General features: G+C 42.6%; 2 protein-coding genes across 2 annotated transcripts in view; both read left to right on the top strand.

Annotated features, from left to right (window-relative positions):
- The window catches only part of cct4 (chaperonin containing TCP1, subunit 4 (delta)), an 11,994-nt gene extending 4,839 nt beyond the window's left edge, over nucleotides 1–7,155 (top strand). Inside the window, exons 6-13 of the mRNA XM_028568415.1 lie at nucleotides 473–605; nucleotides 1,966–2,105; nucleotides 2,187–2,283; nucleotides 3,415–3,525; nucleotides 3,703–3,833; nucleotides 5,642–5,876; nucleotides 6,736–6,849; nucleotides 6,989–7,155. Of these exons, the coding sequence (XP_028424216.1) occupies nucleotides 473–605; nucleotides 1,966–2,105; nucleotides 2,187–2,283; nucleotides 3,415–3,525; nucleotides 3,703–3,833; nucleotides 5,642–5,876; nucleotides 6,736–6,849; nucleotides 6,989–7,003 (976 nt within the window). The 3' untranslated portion in view covers nucleotides 7,004–7,155. The remainder of the gene's footprint in view (nucleotides 1–472; nucleotides 606–1,965; nucleotides 2,106–2,186; nucleotides 2,284–3,414; nucleotides 3,526–3,702; nucleotides 3,834–5,641; nucleotides 5,877–6,735; nucleotides 6,850–6,988) is intronic.
- Nucleotides 7,156–7,699: 544 nt separating this feature from the next.
- On the top strand, nucleotides 7,700–20,911 carry fam161a (FAM161 centrosomal protein A). The gene is made up of 7 exons (XM_028605977.1): nucleotides 7,700–7,995; nucleotides 12,251–12,522; nucleotides 13,022–14,291; nucleotides 14,453–14,712; nucleotides 17,029–17,128; nucleotides 18,022–18,161; nucleotides 20,265–20,911. Exons 1-7 carry the CDS (start codon nucleotides 7,840–7,842, stop codon nucleotides 20,569–20,571), a joined length of 2,505 nt encoding a protein of 834 aa, XP_028461778.1. The 5' UTR covers nucleotides 7,700–7,839; the 3' UTR covers nucleotides 20,572–20,911.

Genomic DNA, 20,911 nt, shown 5'->3' with positions numbered 1-20,911 from the left:
AAATCAACATAAAAGTGAGATCAGCACAGCGTCCTGAGACACAAGGACACAAAAGACAAAAAGGACACACATGACAGCACAGAAAGCACAACATCCTGAGAATTAACTGTAATAATTTAAGTGCAAAGTGCAAAAATGGCTGGGGTATTTACGGCACCCCTGCTCTGCTGGACTAAGATTTACTATTGGAGTTCAGCAGCTTGACGGAAGTTGGAATAAATGATAACTTTAGTCTGCTTGTTTTACATCTTGGCACACGGAATCTTCTGCCTGATGGCAGAAGTTCATATTCAGGGAAGAGAGGGTGAAGTGAGCGCTGGGATCCAGCTGGTTCTGGAGCTGTAACGATCCCAGGGTACTCTGCGTTATTGAAGTAATTCGGGACTTTTATTTTTGGAGCCACTCCTTCCTGCATTCAAAGATTTGATCTGGCTTTCCCCTCCTTGTGTCTTTGCGTTGTTGTTTTTTTTAGAGGGACCATCGATGACTGTGAGCTGGTGGACGGCCTGGTGCTGACTCAGAGGATCTCCAACACCGGCGTGTCCCGTGTGGAGAAGGCCAAGATCGGCCTCATCCAGTTCTGCCTGTCCCCTCCCAAAACTGACGTGAGTCACTTTTTATAAATCTCATCTCAGAGGAGAAATAACTGCTTTTCTGTCTTTTTTTGATGTTGGATATGTGTTTTTACTGTGGTCTGTCTCTTTTTGTACAAAAGAGACAAAATCACAATCAAAGTGATCTTCACTGCAATAAATTGAGTAGGGCTGGGATTAGCCAGTGATTTCAAGGTCCCAATTCAAATACCTTTTTCGCTTAGGGAAATTTAAGTTACAGCACCAGTTTTGTTGGATATAAAAGAGCTTTTAAGAGAACATTACTTTGAATTGTACAAGCAAGAAACAACCCTCAATTTTTCAAACATTATTTTCACATAATTAAGATATTAAAGGAACAATTTCAGGGTTTTATTAATCAATGTCGGATCACTCAAACAAAGATTATTTTAACCCCTGGTCCTAGAATTGAGATTCATGGTTGTGCAGAACTCTTCACACAAACAATCACGCAAAATGATCACATCATCACAATATGCTTCCACTGAGTTATGATACTGAATCGTCGTCGTGTCTTACAGTTTCACCTTTGCAAAGCCCCGCGCACCGCCGGCAAATGTTTTACGTGTGTAGCGGAACTGACACTTAGCTGCAACACAAAAAAAATATTTATTTAGCTATTCACACACAATGAGGCATATCTTCAATTGTGATTGAACTGTATTTTGTGAGGAACTATAGGACACTTAACATCTACAATAGGTCTACAAAATTAATTAGAACGGACCCACCGCGGTGATGTTTTTGTAGGAGCTGTTCGTTTAATAGTCGACTCGGAAGAAATCGAACGTTTTGACAATAAACTCCATCAACACAACAGTTTGTGGAGTTAAACTGGACAGGCCCAATAACCCCTGAATAGTTCTACTTGTTGTTAAATTGCATTATGTCGGCAGGATCATTTAAAAGGCAACCGCGACTACGTTGTGCGTCTGCCGTATTTACGATAACGTAGCGGCCGAAATTTTGCCATGGCGGGCCGCCGCTACAAAATCAACAGAGGAAACTGAACTGAATTATAGCATAAAGTTCTCTTGGCACACTTTTCAACATACTGTGCTGTTCCAGATTAATTTCCAAAAAAGTGTCATGTTCCCATCAATCAAAGCTATTCCAAAAAATATTACTTTATAAGCTTTGATTTAAAGCATTCCCGGTTTTTAACTTCTCTCTTCTAGCAGCTGACAAAGTGTGTGTGTGTGTGTGTGTGTGTGTGTGTGTGTGTGTGTGTGTGTGTGTGTGTGTGTGTGTGTGTGTGTGTGTGTGTGTGTGTGTGTGTGTGTGTGTGTGTGTGTGTGTGTGTGTGTGTGTGTGTGTGTGTGTGTGGTGTGTGTGGTGTGTGTGTGTGTAGATGGACAACCAGATCGTGGTGTCGGACTACGCCCAGATGGACCGGGTCCTGCGCGAGGAGCGCGCTTACATCCTCAACATGGTGAAACAGATCAAGAAGGCCGGCTGCAACGTGCTGCTCATCCAGAAGTCCATCCTCAGGTACACAAACACCACTAACCCCAGAGCAGATACTGGCATCTATTGGATATTCCCACTAACAACAAACGCTCCTTTTCACAGGGACGCTTTGAGCGACCTCGCACTGCACTTCCTCAACAAAATGAAGATCATGGTGGTGAAGGAGATCGAGAGGGAGGACATTGAGTTCATCTGCAAGGTGAGCGTCATCGAAATATTCACAGCTGTTGTTAATGTTAAGACCCTTCCATCTAGTGCTGTGCTCGATTTGAAGAAATTAGTCGACTAACACTCATTCAATTGTATCGACTAATCGATTAGTTGATTTAATCGACATAACTGTAAATCTGAGTTTCTCCGCAAAGAGTCATGCTAAAAGCACCACTTTAATTCTTGTTTACCAGAGATGTGCTCGTACATTCCTTGGAAATAAGTCATTCAGCATGAAAAAAAGCATAAAACATGACTAATCGACTAAAGAAATCTAAGTTGACTAAGACCAAAACGACCGATTAGTCGACTAATCGACTAAGAGGGAGCAGCCCTACTTCCATCACTCTCTAAAGTACTGATATTTCTTTTTATTTTGGTATTAAGAGTAGATATTTGTCATGTTAGTTTGGCTTGTAGATGAGAACCCAAGTAGTTTTGGCCTTGATAAAATGAATAATGGCTTCCAAGTTAGCCAAGGACTTCATAGTGAACTCTGCTAATTATTATTATTATAATATTATTTGCTTGTAAATTTATTAAAAACTTCTTAGCCAGGTGGACATTTAAACTCGTGAGTAAACATTTGACTTTAGGCGACCTCGTCTGGGTCTTCATTTATATTTGGTTCTGTTTGACTCTGTTACGACCGGCTCACAGGCCCCAACAAAAGAGGGAGATGCACAGTAACGGAACTATGATAAAGTGAGCTTTTATTAAATAATGATGCAAACAAGAGCAAGATGAAGTGTGATTGTCAGTATCGGTGGTGAATGAGGGTGTGTGGATGTAGTGGAGAATGTGAGGTGCATGTTGTCAGTAGTTAACTAAAGGGAAAAGGAAACGGAGAGAAATCATGCAGGTGCGCTGTCGGGGGAATGCTGCCACCTGGTCTCGGGGCAGGCGGGGTTAAGTAGCCGGGGAGGACCGGCCAGGTGATCACTGTCATCTCATTATCTCCTCCGCTACACCTGCACGTTGACAAGACCAACCACAGTACACATGAACGACAGGCCCTGGGCCGTCGCAGACTCCTACGTGGAACAATAATGGGCAACTAGGACATTTCTCTTTTGCAAAGAAACTCCTTGTATGACAAAATACAACTTCTCCCCTCCAGACTCTAGGCACCAAGCCCATCGCCCACATCGACCACTTCACTGCAGAGATACTCGGCACGGCCGAGCTGGCGGAGGAGGTCAACCTGGACGGCTCCGGCAAGCTGGTCAAGGTACGCAACGGGCCCAGTCTTTGCACTCAGATCTGGGACGATCTCTGGTGATTTATTTTTTTTTGGGCAGTTTTCAGATCAGTAACCCTATGTACGTCTCCAGTGTTGAGAAGCTGAATGTTCAGACACTGTGGATGTCATGCCTGGCGGTAAATGTTTGGCGTTGCTCCTCTGCAGATCACCGGCTGTACCAGCCCCGGGAAGACGGTGAGCATCGTGGTTCGCGGCTCCAACAAGCTGGTGATCGAGGAGGCCGAGCGCTCTATCCACGATGCGCTGTGTGTTATCCGCTGCCTGGTCAAGCAAAGGTCGGTCATTTCTGCAGAGTTAATTTCACACAAAAATAACATTCCTCACTGCTTATACTGAGATAAAATCCAAACCCATTCAGAGTTCAGGCACAGATTCCCTCCTACAAAGGCGCTCTTGCATTTGTTCATCCTGCAGGAGCGTAAGAAATGGAGGAACAGTAATGTTGACAGCTCACCTTTTTTTAATTCGGCCGTGGTTGTCTCGCAACTTGGCCGGGGAGCTCTCACACATGTATTACATATCCAGGAAATTATTTCAACGTTTTTTTTCCAGAACATTAAATGTACAGAAAATCCACAAATCACTCAGGGATATGACTCTGTCAACTTCTTTTAAGACCATTTCCATTTTTCTTATCAGTAATAACATTATTAAGGATTAATTTCTAAGATTTGGTAACAAAGTGACATCTCTTAAAAGTTTGACGGGTCAAGAAACGACAAACCAACCACCCAGGTTAGTCAAACTTATTTGAAAGACAAACTGTAAAATGATTACCCAAAACTGTCCGTTTTTAAACCTACTCCCTTCCTGCTTCAACTTTGACCTACTGTACACAATTAGGGATGCACCGATGACATTTTGGGCCAATATCGTTGTTTAAAATTTACATTTTAGCAAATATCAACATTTTGTTGTTAAACCTTTTCTGTCGGGGAGACTGTATTCTCAGCGCAACAAATCAACACGTAAACATCGACCACCCCATCGGTGAATGCTGTCTTATTTGCAGATAGGCCTACGGCAGTCATAGGGGCAAATATCGGCCGATACCGATGTTCTGCCGATAAATTGGTGCATCCCCATATTCTGTGAGAACACACTTTTCTTGTGTATTGGGGGATTGATACGTTACGCATCAATTTGTGCGTTTACAACCTGTGTGGCCATCTGACGTTAGGGCTGCTCGATTATGGAAAAAAAAATATAATCACGATTTATTTTGGTCAATATTGAAATCACGATAATTTAACACGATTACTCGTTAACTTCTCGAAAGATGTTGCAATTATTGAACTTAAAAAAAAACAGTGGAAAAAGTTCAATAAATCAACAGTGTAAAAAAAAAAAACATATCTGTGAAATTTGCCTTTTTAATACTTTTCCTATTAAAACTTTATTTTTTCATTCAGAACACGAGAGAAAATAAGAGTTTACTTGCAAAACGTAATGAGCTAAATAATTGTTTTTCTCGGTTATTCTGTTTTTGTGATCATTGGGAGCCAAAATCATTATCACTGTGGCAATTTCGATTAATTGCACAGTCCTATCTGACGGCTTGTGTTTCTTGACTCGTTGGACTTTGTTGTAGCGGCCGTCACCGCGTTCCCAGGTTTAGCCATTAGCGGGCTTTCCTTTTGCGTACACAATGTTGACAATATCGTATAATTATTGATGCGTCTTCAATAGGGCTGCCACCTCTTAGTCGACTAATCGGTCGTTTTGGTCTTAGTCAACTAAGATTTCTTTAGTTGATTAGTCATTTTTTATGCTTATTCATGCTTAATTACTCATTTCCAAGAAACTTCTGAGCACATTTATGATAAACACAAGATTTAAAGTGGTGCTTTTGCAGGATTAATTGTGGAGAAACTCAGTTTTACAGATGGTTAATTAACTACATTTATATTGTGCTTTTCTAGTCTTAACCACCTCTCAAAGCTCACAGCTCTGTCAATTAAATCAACTAATCGATTAGTCGACAAAATCCTATAAGTGTTAGTCGACTAAGAATATCTTTAGTCGAGGACAGCCCTGATCTTCAGTAACCTTTCTTCCTTCTCCTATCTCCTCGTCCCCTCAGGGCTCTGATAGCTGGTGGCGGTGCTCCAGAGATCGAGCTGGCCGTGCGTCTGGCGGAGTACTCGCGCACTCTGGCCGGCATGGAGGCCTACTGTGTGCGGGCGTACGCCGACGCCCTCGAGGTGATCCCCTCGACGCTGGCTGAGAACGCCGGCCTGAACCCCATCTCCACGGTGACGGAGCTCCGCAACCGGCACGCTCAGGGAGACAAGATGGCCGGCATCAACGTCCGCAAGGTCTGCCCCTCCTCCTCCTCCGCTTTCATTACATGGTGGCGTTCATGAAGTAACGAAGTGAAGACGGAACTGAATAGGGCTGCGCAATGTGAGGAAAATATGCGATAACGTCGTTGAATATCGCGATAACGATATTACTTGAGATAAATAAAACGGATATTAAAGTGTTCTCGGTTCTGCGGTTTTCAGTATTCTGCTAAAATACAACAAACTGCTCGTTGAATTTAAAACAAACGAAACTAAATAATTTCCGGGTTAACAAATTTAAAACATTGAATTGAATATAAAAAGCCCCAATAATAAAAAGGATTAGTTGCATTTTAAAGTGCAGTTTTCTAACTAATACAACAATTCTCTGTCTTTCGTGACATGTCGCAGCCTTTCGCGATGTATTTATTGCTGGTTTATAATAAGAAAGCCATGTTGAATTGCATATCACATTCAATTGTGATCTAGAAATAATAAAACTATATTAATCTTTTCCAAAGGTAAATTACTTGTGATGATTCTGCAGCATTAGGACTCTCCACCACACACTTCCCAATAGGCTGTTCATCCTCCTTTGTCATTAATGTTTTCCTTTGCTTTATCAAGACTAATGTGACTGGCTGTTTTTTTTTTTTTTTTATTTATCTTGAAGAAACCTACTGTGAGAAAAGAAAGAAATCCGATAAAAACATAAACTGATGAATCAGTCTGATTCCATGAGTCCGAGAAAGGGCAGGCAGAAGCATAATGCTTATGTAGTCCTGCCACTACTTTACAATATATTACAGAGAAACAAATGGATATGTATATCTAAAAATACAGGTCATATAACAACAACCTAACTGGTGAACTCGGTCTGTCTCACTCACAGGGAGGAATCTCCAACATCCTGGAGGAGCTGGTGGTGCAGCCTCTACTGGTCTCCATCAGTGCTCTGACTCTTTCCACAGAGACGGTTCGCAGCATCCTCAAGATCGACGACGTGGTAAGACTAGTAACCCCTGAAACTGTGGATTAAATTGGATTTTAAAATGGATTTATTTTCAGCCAGCTGCTCTGAGTCTATATTCACGATTTTGCGGAGACTGAGGTCATGGTTAAGTCTGTTTTTGTCTCGTTAACAGGTGAACACCCGATAAATTGAGTCTGTCCCGTGAGTTCTGTCCACTAAGCCTGCTCGTACTGCGAGGGATCAGAGGACTCTGTCAACGTCTGTCTGTTCACATTTCCGCTGTAGTTGTTACGTTGCATAATTTAATAAAAAGGCTTCTTTTTTTTTGTTGACACTCCAGCTGTTGCCCGTGTGATTCTTTTGCTCCAGTTTTGATGGTCCTAATCATGGTCCTAATGCTCTTTCAGAGGATTTTAAACACCTTTTTTAAATTTGCTGCATTTTAAAGTTTTTGGATCTACGCAGAATGTGCTTTCATCTTTTCCATATGGATTTCTTGTTTTTGGTTTAGTGAAAACATTATTCATTGTTTTATTCTGACAGCTTTTAGGCCATTTACTCAAAATGTTTGTATATTGATGAAATCACAAATTCTTGGCAAATGTCTGAGTAGCAAACCTAAACACGAATGGCACACAAGAAAATAAAAGCATTTTCTTTTAAAACACTAAACTGAACAAATAGACAGAATAGACAAACTGATCAAATATGCCTCAACATTTGAATTTATCTGTGTAATTATGTTTTCTCAAGTTGTCTCCAGTGGAAGTCAGAAGAAAACCACTTCATCGATATATTGGATAGTTGTGCTTTTATTTTGAAGGGAACCCACAGCTTTTCGTTTCCTGTTACACTCCGTCATTTCCTTACCAACCAAGCGGCTCCGTTGCTAAGGAGAACACCTGCTGCCGGTTTACCGACGCTTTAGCTCACGGACAGCGACTACTGACCTTTTAGGCCTATCCCAAAAATACCGGATTTTTGTAACACGTATTTGTATTTTTAACTGAAAACGGCACCGCCATGGCGAACGCCCACCGGACAAACGTTATGGTCACGTCGTGTTTGAAAACTCCGGTTGACCCGCACACCAAGGCGCCGTTAGCGTCTTACGAGCGGGAGAGAGTGCTGCCGTGCTCGGCTACAAGTCTCATGGACAACCGGGACTACGAGAAGGAGGTAACGTTAAAGACGATACCAACCGCATTACTCCGTATTAACCAGTGGTGTAGTCTAGCGACGTTAGACGCAGGTATACCCATTAAGGCAGAGATCTTCAACAATTTTTTTTAAAATTTAAATGTCTAAAAATAATTCCCACATATTATTAGCAAATATAAATCCCCATTGGCGATAGGCTTACTGGCCTCTAGGTAAGGTAGTCACTAAGAGCCACCCACAGATACAGTTCATCCTAATGATTCACTGTGCCTCATAAAAGATGATTTATTAAAATGATGCCAACAATTAATATTTTAATAGCTTAGTATTCTATGCACTAAAAGGTATGTATAAAGGCTTTAGGCCGCTCTACACATTATTGTAGGCCTAGTTGAATATTAAACTTAATTTTATATGTGCAGTAGTAGGGGGTCCCAGTCCATCTCTCTTTCATGGGTTAATGGGTCCTTGGCTTAAAAATCGTTGAAGAGCCCTGCACTAAGGTAACATTTTGGCCCATATATATAAAGCTATACATATACAGTACACCCACTACAATACATTAGACTAGCTACACCACTGGTATTAACCCTGATTAACTTTGGTACTTGTACTTTCATGTTATGCTACTTTATACTTCTATTTGACTCCAATAGCTACATTTCAGAGGGAAATGTAGGCTACTTCTTAATTTACAAACCTGATATGCTTACATAATATGATACAGTAACGTTACTACTTATCCACACAAAAGTATACAAAGTATCTAAAATTGGCTTCATATTGACAAAGTACTACATTAAAATGGTCTCATTCATTAGTGATAAAACAATATATTCTATAATAATATATAGCTAACTTTGAAAGGAGCCATTCTGCATAATGAGTACTTTTGTTACTTTTATTATAGGCCTGCTTGTAATAAAGTATTTATAGACTACGTTAATTCTACTTTTACTTTAGTACTTCTTCCACCACTGGTATTAATTGTGGGGTGAGGAAGTACTTTTACTTTTGATACTTAAGGTACATTCAGCTAATAATACTGATGTACTTTTTCTAAGCCTAATTAACATTTTGAATTCAGGACTTTAACTTCTAACTAAGTACTTTTAGACTATGGTATTCATACTTTTACCTAAGTAAAGGGTCTGAGTAACGTTTAGTTTAAAACACCTTCAAACTTTTTACTGATACATATTAGTCCCGACTAAGTTAGGTCTAACTCAAAGTCTGGTGACTTAGTGCTCATATTTTATGCTTTTTGGCTTTTCACCTTTCCTTTATTGTGTTATATATCTTTTTTTGAGCAGGTTTACAAAGTGAAAAAGCCCAAAGCCCCCCCCCCAAAGGGACTTACCATCTCCAACAGAAAACACTGTTCACCAACTGCTCCAAACAGCTCTATTGTAGTCCAGCCTTTACTTCAGAGACCAACGTGGCTCACTTTGTAACACGTTATAATGCTCACCTAGCTGCTAGCATGACACGCCCTCATACTCTGCTTCTGACTGGCTAGTAGTCCTTACCTAGCTACTGTCAGGGCACGCCCTCATACTCTGCTTCTGACTGGCTAGTAGTCCTTACCTAGCCACTGAGCATGTGCAACTCCCAACAAAGATGGGACAGAAGTGCGATGTCTCACTCAGTAGCTAAAACAGAGAGCTCAACACACAGGGTGAAAAGAGGACCTGCAGCAACATGCAGTACAACAAAAATATGGTGTTTTTTGTTGTAGTGCCAAATGAAATGAATGTAATTAAATCTGTCTTCTAAAACAGCTGCTAGTGAGATTTAAACATTGGCCTTGGGAAGTTTGAATTATGTCAAAAAAACAAACATTTTAAGCTCTGCAAACATAGACAAAAGATTAGACTAGAATAATCCTCCCAAATGCCACAGATGATGTACTAAAGTAATTTACATCTAATGTAACCTTTGTCTTCCTTCCGGGTCTAAATTGAAAATTAACAATTTTTGTCGCTTTTTCCAAAGTTTTTGGCACTTTTTCAAAGCTTTTGATGCTTTTTTGTCACTTTTTTGTTACTTTTTTGTCACTTTTTTGTCACTTTTTAAAATTCATGGTCAATAAACCTAGTTTAAATGACATTATACCTATTTTTTTAGTTTAAAAAAAGCAGAAATTATGGATTATTTTGCATAATAGTTAAGATCAGAGGATGTCGAGTGAATCACAGACTGGTACATGTCAAAGTTTAGTCAGGAGGCTGTTTTGAAACCATTGAAACTTGTTTTTCAAATGCTATAAAATTTAAAATCTAGTTCACCCAGTAGCATCAGCGGCCCGGGTTCAAATCCGACTTTGCGAATAGCAAACAAGAAAATAAAAGCAACAATTCATTAAGTTAAATCACAACACTGCTTTTGGATTATTACATTGATGTGTTTTCTCTCCCTTCCATATTACAGTCCTGATGTAAAAGAGTTTTAATCTTTTCCAAGATACCTTTATTTAGTTTTTCGAGTGAAACAGTTCATGTCCTGATTGCCTCCCCGAGTTGGTCCAAAAAAAAGTGCCTTGGAGAACACACCGAAGCGACGCCGACTTGAGCATACGTTCTGCATGTGCACGAGACGTGAAACGTCTCCATAACAGCAGGCGGCGCTAATCTGTATTGTGGCCCCAAAACATTTAAACCGGCAGCTGATTGGACGAACGCAAATCTTGTATTTTACGAAGATAGTTCACCGAAACGTGTTTCTTTTCAGATCGACAAAGGTCAGTTTAAAAGATTTTCATCTGATTTTGAGAGGAGTTCGTCACGCTCATCCCGCTCATCATTTCCGGGTTAGCGCTCCACCAATCAGATTGGCCATTGAGTTCGACTTCCCACCTTCCCATTCAGCAAGTCAATTTCTCGGCCGATTCCGATTTCTGATTTTCTTTGAGTTAGGCCGGCCGATGCCGATTTTAGCCGATTCTGATTAAATTTTTTCTAACCACTTTACAGCACACGCAAATATTTCTTTTCTTTCTTTTCTTTAATAGAACATGTTTTGAACAGATAATGATCACTATAAAATAGAACTATATACATTTCTCCTGGTGTGGGACATTCACACACATCTAAAGAGCAACGTTAGAACCATTTCTTTCTTTTCACATCCAATACCACACATACATAGATGTGATTCTGGTTCTTGGTGTGGTCCCTCCACGCCCTACTGTCTCTTTGCAGGTGTTGCATGTTCCAAACTTGTTATCTTCTGCAAACACGCTGAAGAATGTCCAAACAGCTGACATGTTGCAGGTTAACTCACCAGGTTCCCTACATGTGCGAGAATAGTGCGAGATAGAGAACTTGTTCTCAATCAACTTACCTGGATAAATAAAGGTTAAATAAAATAAATGAAATAAAAAAGTGCCGACACGGGCTTCACCAATTTACATAATAACTGGCATTACAGATCCTTGGCAGACGTCTGAATAGCAAGAGTAATCATCAACTAAGAGTAAATGATACTGCTTTTGGATTTAACGTGTTTTCCCTCCCTTCCAAATTTACAATCCTGACTTTATAGAGTTGAAATATTTGAATGTTTTCCAGTATACTTTTATTTTGAAACACATCTCGTCCAATTAACAGGCTGTTGACAGTTTCAGGTCAGTCCATGGGATGGAGAGGATTTGACCTGCATAACGTTGTTGTTGGGCCTGACTATTTTTGGACTTCCGTCTTGACCAGACGTCACGTCATTGAGTTTTTAATCCCCAAACTCTTAATTATCATTTGGACAACAACACACCTCCTCCTCCTCCTCCTCCTCCTCCTCCTCCTCCTCCTCTTCCTCCCATGCATGATCCTGCAGCTGTTGTCCCAGTTCAGGGAAGACAAACACGCTAATCATATTGTGAGAATCAAAAGAGTCGGACACCTGATGCAGGATGAGTGTGTGTCAGTTGAGCTCTTTTCCCGGTAAGCTGCCCTTTAGTGCGTCCACCATATGGCCCACGTCTCTGCCGGTAATAGGCTTACCGGTCCTGGAGGAGCCACCGAGCAGCGCTGCTCTGCTCCAGAACACCTGCTGGTTATAAACAAACGCCCTGCAGTTAGCATAAAATACAATAAAATGGCAGCTTCCAAAAAGAAATATATTACTTTCAGGCTACATTTTCAAATCATGTTACATAAGTCATATAATGTGTGCGTCAAATCAAAGCACAAAACCCACTGAGGCCTCCCTCGCCAAAAAGTTGCTTAAGATTTAAATGATTGGCAAATGAGATTTGCGTGACTTTTGGCCTTTTCAGCTGGAGTATGAGGACTCGGGCTCTGATTTCTGTGACGAGGACTACGTGGGGAAGGGCGGTCCTCTCATGATGACCGACTTCAGAGCGGCAGGAGACCGCCTCGACCTGAGCCAAATCTTCTTCTCCAACGAGGAGTACTACAGCAAGCTGGAGGAGCTGAAGAAGGCACACCTGCGCACCATGGCTGAGCTGGAGAGCATGTATCGGCGGAAGCTGCAGCTCCAGGCCATGGAGCCTCTGGACATGACGATGCTGGAGACAGGAAGGCACAGGTGGGTGGCTTCTGGTCAAGATTATCTTAAGAGGAACTTCAAGATGAATTCTGTTGTGTTTCCCAGGTCTTATGTTATGACCTAAACACAGATCATTTTTTAAAACTGCCCTAAATGGACAACAAAAAAGAGCAGTGATGCAAATGTGAATCCGTGATTTTGGCCTAAAGGGGGTGGTATATCAACATTTAATAGCACACCAGATTAATCAGAATCTAAATCTTTAATTAAAAATTAATTAAATAAATAAGCAATTTGAATGCATCACTTTGGACTCTCTATTATTTAATTAATTGAGAAAATGATTGAGAGATTAATAGATATAGAAAATAGTCGTTAGATGCAATTTATTGCCTTTGAGATGATTTAGAAATGTCAGCTCAAATTGCAGTTAAAGATGGCAACTTTTCCCCCCACAGTTGACTTAATTGTGATGTGGTGAGTTTGAGTATTAAGTGCTATGTCATATTAACAGTCATTGATTTATTTTCCCTGTTAGACTCCCGTGGTCGAACAGCAGCCCAGCAGCTTCGCGCCGTTTGAGGAAGTCGCACTCCGCTGTTGAACTCAGGAGGTGCTCCGGACATTCAGACTCTTCTGACGAAGACGAAGCTGCCTGTAACGATGGGGAGAAAGGCCTGCCTTTTTGTCCTGAAGAACACATCAAGAACATGTGGCAGGACTTTAAGGTCTCCCTTCACAACCCACACCTATCGTCCTCCTCGATGCACAGCCTGCCGACCGACCAGCGGAGACCGCGAAAGGGAAAGGGGAAGAGGAGACAGGGGCAAAAAGACGGAGAGCATTGGAAACACAGATTGACCGTCCCGAAACCATTCCAGATGATGCTGCGCGAGTCTGACAGGCAAAGGAGCGGCATAAAGACGCGTTCAGAGATCGAGCAGGAGAACGCAGAGCTGCGAAAGCAGCTGGAAGAACTGAAAGAGTGTCAGAAGAAGTTCCGAGCCAACCCCGCGCCGGCCCACGTCCACCTGCCGCTTTACGAGGAGCTGCAGGAGCGCGGCGAGAGACGACGGCGGATGAAAGAGCGAGAAGATCCGCATCTTCAAGCCGTCCAGAAGCCCTTCAGCTTCCTGGAGAGGGAGCGCAAAAAGAAGGAGCAGAAACAGCTGCATCGGCAGCCAGAGCCGTCCGACCGGGAGAAAGTCAAACCCTTCAAGGCCAAGCCCGTGCCCAAGGCAGTGTACGCCGCGGCGTCCGGCGAACAGATGAAGGAGGAGCAGCTGTATCGGTCCATCAAGATCCAGATGAGAGCTCAGGAGATGCTCCACAGCGCCTCGATGCCTCCCAGCATGCTGGAACGACGGCTCAGCGACCGCAAGAAGACAAAAGACGGCAGCGCCGCGGCTGCCGCGGGGGACGACAGCTTCTCCCACAGGCCCCACATTAACAAGGAGGTGCCCGACTTCGACGCCAGTTACCGACGCTTCCAGAAACACCTGGAGAAACAGAAGGAGGTGAAGCCCACAACGGCGTGCGAACCCTTCGAGCTGAGGACGTCACACATCACGTCGCACCGCGAACGCATCCTGGCCGACATCGAGAAGGAGCAGAGCAGCCCTCGGATGAGCCGCTGGCCGTACGTCAGCCCGGCCGGGACACCTCGTACGCCAAACTCGAGTCAGTGCTCGTCCCTCTCCGGCAGCCTGGAGTTTCTGCCCACCAAAGTCACGGACGCCACCAAAAAGAGGCACGAGGCCGTGAGGTACCATTTTAGGACTCCAGAGGCTTCCACCATTTTAGTTGACGTAGAGCCATCCTCAGAACAGAAAAGAACAGTTGCCTTCTGTGTTTGAAATCCCTGCAGGCTGATTTATTTTTTTGTGGGACTCCATTTCCCAACATGCCCCTGCTGTGCGCTCACAACCCCCACACCCGCTCCAAAACACTTTGAAACCCCCCCCCCCCTGTAGCTGATTGGTTGCACCCATGTCCTCTTCCCGAAGTTCCCATCCCATCCGAAGCTTCGTGCGTCCGTGACCAGATTGTCTCCCTGAGTAGAAAGGTGCTGGAGCAGAGGAGGAAGGCCGAGGAGGAGGAGGAGCGCTGGAGGGAGAAGCAGAAGCAGCGGGAGAAGAAGCTGCAGGGGGTGGTGGTGAAACGTGCCCAGGCCAACGACCCCCACCTGGCTCTCTCACAGACGCACCCGACCAAACTCAAAGAATTCAGGTAAATTCAAAAAATTTCACAATCAAAATGTCAGGCCTTAAAAAGTCTTAAATTTGCTTAAAGGCGCCGTAGGAATTAGCCAAAACATTTGAACATCAACAACTTCTCAATCCCTCCCCCCTTTCCGCCAAAGCCCAAAACGGTCTCCTAAGCCCCTCCCCCCAGAGAATGAATGCGTGTGCATGAGCAGGGATTGACATGCAGTTAGTCTTACCTACTGCACCTTTAAGTATTGTGTTCTAGGTCTTAAGTCATTTTGAAAAAGTCTTAATTTTCTTACGTTTATGCAACACTACCTCTAATGCTCCCGCAGCGCTTCATAATGTTTGTTTTTAATTCTGTGGTGTTGTAGTTCTTTGTCGCTAGTCCAAATAAAATCCGCTGCATTATGACTACAAATGACACCCATCATGCAACTTGCTTTGCAGTCAATCTAGACACCAGTCCTATAATGCCACTGAGGAAACCAGAGAATTGTTTCAGACAATCCGGACTCTGACATCTGAATTTGTTTTTGATGGCGTGATATATTGTAGGTCTTAAATTTCATTCATTATGGTCTTAAAAAGGTCTTACATTTGACTTGGTGAAACCTGCGGGAACTCTGTGTTGCTAGCTTGGCTTCCCGTACTGAATGTGGATAGTGTAGCTGTACTAATGTCTTGCTGCTTCCTGTCGCTCTGCATGGCTTCTTGAGAAAGCTTATTTGTTGCTGTAGCTGCTTTTTTGGTGTCTTAAGGCTCTGACACACCAACCCGACGACCGACCCTCGGCAGAAAAGGCAGTCTCCCCGAGTCGGTCCAAAAAGTGCCTCTGAACACACCGAAGCGGCACCGACTTGAGCGTACGTTCTGCGCGTGCGCGAGACGTAATACTTCTCCCTCACAGCAGGCGGCGCTATTCTGTATTGTCGCCCCAAAAAATGAAAACCGGGAGCTGATTGGACGAATGCATCACGTGGGTCTGGTCTGCTGCTCCCGAATTTCAAAGCCAGACCATAACGGCGGCTCTTTCGGAATACGATCTCGTATTTTACGAAAATAGTTCACCGAAACGTGATTCTGAAAACATTTTAAGCGAGATATACAGTACAGGCCAAAAGTTTGGACACACCTTCTCATTCAATGCGTTTTTTTATTTATTTTCATGACTATTTACATTGTAGATTCTCACTGAAGGCATCAAAACTATGAATGAACACATATGGAATTATGTACTTAACAAAAAAATGTGAAATAACTGAAAACATGTCTTTTTTGTTAAGTACATAATTCCATATGTGTTCATTCATAGTTTTGATGCCTTCAGTGAGAATCTACGATGTAAATAAAGAAACACATTGAATGAGAAGGCTTGTCCAAACTTTTGGCCTGTACTGCAGGCCGTACAGTTGCTGAATCTGTCTTCATTTCAGATCGATAAAGGTCAGTTTGGAAAAAATTCGTCAGATTTTGAGAGGCGTTCGTCACGCTCATCCCGCTTTCCATTTCCGGTAATTGGTCATTGAGTCCGACTGCCCACTGGCCGATTCAACGCGTCAAATCGGCCCAAGTGAAGGCCGACGTGCTCCTCCGACTGACGACGGGCACGGGACACACCGAACAGACTCGAGTCACCGACCTCGCCAGACTGTCCGACGGCCGATTATCGGGTTGGTGTGTCAGCGCCTTTAGTGACTTCTGTCTATAAAGACAAAAACTGTACTAACGTCTTGCTGTTTCCTGTTGCTGTTGTCTGAAAACATCTGGCCAGAGGACTACAGTTGAAAATTAGCCAGCTGGCTAACACTGGCACATTCACAGACATGTTGATTAATGTACATCGTCCTTTATAAATAAAAATAAATGAAATGAAGTCGGAAGCCAGAGCACGTGTCGGAAATTATCCATTATTTCACAGAGGGGTTTGCTTTAGCCAGGTTAGCCATTGTAAGCGATACCAGTTGATAACAACGCGTCAGGCTGTAATTTGTGCACACAAACACCATAGCGACATGTTCCCCGATGGAAGTTGGACAGTACTGTGTGTACGGCTGGTTTAATGAGACACAAAGGTGTTAATAAACAGCATATTATTACAGCTTTCACTACTGTTGATGCATGGAGTAGCCATGTCGGATTTTGAGGTCGGCTTTGGTCGGAGTTAATGGGGTTCTCTGACTTTCTGAGTCGGACTTCAGAGGGGGTTACAGTTGAAATTTCCCACTGGGAACTTGTAAATTCCAACTTACCTGTGGCCATGGAAGGCACCATAACACGACTACACCATGGGCTGTTGAAGGAAATGGGACGCTTCTTAACTCTGTGTTCTCTGCAGGAAACAAGAGCTTCAGCGCAAGAAGGAGTACAAGCAGGAGATTAAAGAGATGAAGCGGAGGGTGAAGGGGAGGCCGCTGCTCTTGGAGCAGGTTGCACAAGTGAGCATTGACCTGGAAAGCCTGCTATCACCTATACACATTAGATTAGAATAGATTAGATTCAACTTTATTGTCATTGTGCGGAGTAGTACAAAGACAACGGAATGCAGTTTGCGTCCAACCAGAAGTGTAAAAAGAGCAGAAAAGTGCAATGTGATATTCAAGTATAGACAGAAATCTAGTGCAGTGTAGACAGTAGTGTACAGTTGGTTTACAGAAGGTGGTTTAGAGCAATATAAATTAAATAGAAATGTGTGCAGTGTATTAGCAGTTACCTTATAAGAGCAGAATAAATATGGCTATTTAATAAGAATAATGTATGAACATGTACAGATATGTGCAATGTAGCAGCAGTAACATTATAATAGTAGTAAAGATAATATATTATTTATATAATATAAATAAATACAGTGTATTATTATAAAAAAAAACAGAATAAAATATGGATATTCAGTATGAACCATATAGACAGATATGTACAGTATGTACAGCTATGTGCAGTGTGGTAACATTACCATTGTAGTGAAGAAACAGTAACATTATAAGAGTAGTGAGAATAAGTGTATGTGCAGGATGAATAGTATGAAGAGCAGTAGAATATGGCTGTAACTATGTGTAGTTACAGAAGCCTATGTACATTTGTAAATAAATAAATAGGGGTGGGATAGGGGGGTTTGGGGACTTGGTTGGTTGTCACCGGGCCTGAGATAGGAAACTGTCAGAAATAGCAGTCTTAAGTGAGTCAGTTTAATGGAACGTTAATGAAATACAACATAATTTCACTACCATTAGCGCTGGGGTGCAAGAATATCACAGACCGATGAAATCCAACACTGGGAGACTATTTGAGCGTTAATTTGTATACCGACTCGCTGAACTTTCTTTGGTGACAGATGAATGCCAAACAGGCAGCGGAGAAGCGCTACACAGACGCCCTGCATGGATGTGATCTGACTGAAGAGTTTATCAGCAGCAAGGCCGTCAAATCAGGCTCTTCAGGCCAAGCCTCCCCTTCCACTGACAGCAAACAGAGGTGAATGTGTAAAGATGACTCACGTTTACTGACTCAGCCAGTCTGATGCTTTAAGCCAAGCCAAATACATGTGTTTGTGATGTTTCAGGCGATTAGGAGAATAATAGAGAAACTAATCAGATTAATCGACGATGAAAATAATCAGTCGTTGCTGCCCTAGATGGGATTCTCATGTAGTCAGTGCAAAGCTGCGTCATTTGATTATTAACAAGCCCCTCGTGGGCTAAATGTCTACATTACAGGCCAAAAGTTTGGACACACCTTCTCATTCAAATGCGTTTCCTTTTTATTTTCATGACTATTTACATTGTAGATTCTCACTGAAGGCATCAAAACTATGAATGAACACATATGGAATTATGTACTTAACAAAAAAGTGTGAAATAACTGAAAACATGTCTTATATTTTAGATTCTTCAAAGTAGCCACCCTTTGCTTTTTTATTAATAAGGGAAAAACTTCCACTAATTAACCCTGACAAAGCACACCTGTGAAGGTAAAACCATTTCAGGTGACCACCTCATGAAGCTCATTGAGAGAACACCAAGGGTTTGCAGAGTTATCAAAAAAAGCAAAGGGTGGCTACTTTGAAGAATCTAAAATATAAGACATGTTTTCAGTTATTTCACACTTTTTTGTTAAGTACATAATTCCATATGTGTTCATTCATAGTTTTGATGCCTTCAGTGAGAATCTACAATGTAAATAGTCATGAAAATAAAGAAACACATTGAATGAGAAGGTGTGTCCAAACTTTTGGCCTGTACTGTATTTGTTCAGCAACAGAAAATGAAGAATATGTTGCTTAAGTTAACCATGCAGCTTGGTTGGTTGGTTGTCTGTAAAGCATCTTTTACAGAAAGAAACTATGTATAGAAAGTTGTTTGGTGTGATTCCTCTGAATAAGAGTTCAGCCATCTTTTGGCAGACTGATCTCATAAGGTGGCGTATGTATGACACGCCAATTCGTATGGCATTATTTGCGTGTTATCAAGACGCATACTCGCTTTTTAGCGTGTTTTTCCACACTGTTTGGCCTCCATTGACCTACGTTACCTTGCTATTGCGTGTGAATTAATGCCGTAGCGAGTAGTAAATACGGAGGTTGGTTCGGGTGACGGATGGGTAAAACACAGAACTGTCACCCAGGACAACGGGGATCGTGTCTCTTTTCCTAAACCCAACCTTTTTTTTCTTCTTACACACGTGTGACGTTGTTATCACCACGTGGCGACGCCACTTTTTCTCGCGATAACACGCCACTTGGCGATAACACGGCAAGTGGCGTGTATGTCTACGCTGTATACAGCGGATGTAAACATACACACCACTTGCAGTATTATAGCTCAAAATGCGTACAGATAACACGCCACTTGGCTTTAGGAAAGTGGCGTGTATGTTTATGCAAAGTCATGATGTCTCGTTGCTTTTGGGCCTGAGGGAGTTACCATAGACAGTAAAATAATGGACACAGCGACGCCTTAGACTTCGACGGAGACCAGTGACGTGAATTAGATTAGATGTGACGTGAGCAACCTGTCTGAAAGTGTGAAGTCTTCTGGTAGCTGTGCCAAGAGAAATCTCAATAATTCCCAATCTTACAGAGACGGAGACTGTAGGTATATGTAAGGAGATAACATAGACACAGGCTAATTACTGATCACTAACATGCTAGTTAACATTACTAATTAAACCTAAACAGCTAATGGAAGTCCAAACTGCCTGTGAGCTTCTCCTGTACTATACGGTAATTCCTCTACTGTGTGACAGTAAGTCTCGTGGTTATGACCCAATCGTTAGCCTATTTTTATAGCGTCTGCTACGGAGCCATAACGTGAGCTACAAGGTAATGGAGCCTTTTATACATTGTCGTGTTTCTTTAGAAATAAACAACGGACAAATAGAGTCTTTAAACGCTTCAGATGTAAATTATTCGCTGTCAAAGTGGCGCCAAAATGAATGGCAGTCAATGGGATGCTAACGGGAGGTGATGGCTTGGTAGCATCAGAGTCTCCCCATAGGAGGTACACTTTCCGGATGCTCGCTTACCCCCCTTGGGTGTTACTGACTCAGAGCTGTTGTTCGTGTTCTTCTGTTTGTCAGCGAACAAGAGGAGCCAGACATGGGATACAAGCCCGTTCACTACAGAAGGGTCTTCCTGGACGATGAAGACGCAGAAGCTGATCCAGACGAAACGGAAGGAGCGAGTGACAAGACTTCACCGAACCACCGTGATGGCGAGGACGCCGGCGGTCACCACTCGGAGAGGGATTCTCGTAGAGATGATGATGATGGTGATGATGATGACCACGATTCAGATGACAGTTACCACTACTCAGACGATCATGAGACTTATTCAGATGACAGCGAGCACGACGCTGACACCACACAGCAGGAAGCGGGGAAGTGATATAAGTGGTCGTAGCTATGTTCAAAAACTCTGATAGAAAGCCCATCGAGTGCAGAGGAAGCTTCTTATTCCTGGAATGATAAGATGTGATATTTTATTGTAAATATCGTGCACATAAGAATAGAAAACGTCTTCGAAAACGTGATCTTTAACCTGAGATTGATTGTGTCTGAAATCACTTCTGTGTTCACTTGTTCATTATTCTAGAGGTACATCCCAGGTCAAGACATTGCATCCCTGTTCCCTTCACTTGCTTCCCTTCCTCTGTCTGTCTCACCGAGGAAGCATAGGAGAGACGGGAGGAAATCATGCGAGGAGCGAGGAAACAAGGGAATGTGTT

The sequence above is a fragment of the Perca flavescens genome, chromosome 2, assembly GCF_004354835.1.
Source record: "Perca flavescens isolate YP-PL-M2 chromosome 2, PFLA_1.0, whole genome shotgun sequence".
Classification (NCBI taxonomy): Eukaryota; Metazoa; Chordata; class Actinopteri; order Perciformes; family Percidae; genus Perca; species Perca flavescens.
This window is presented reverse-complemented; position numbering and strand designations above follow the sequence as displayed.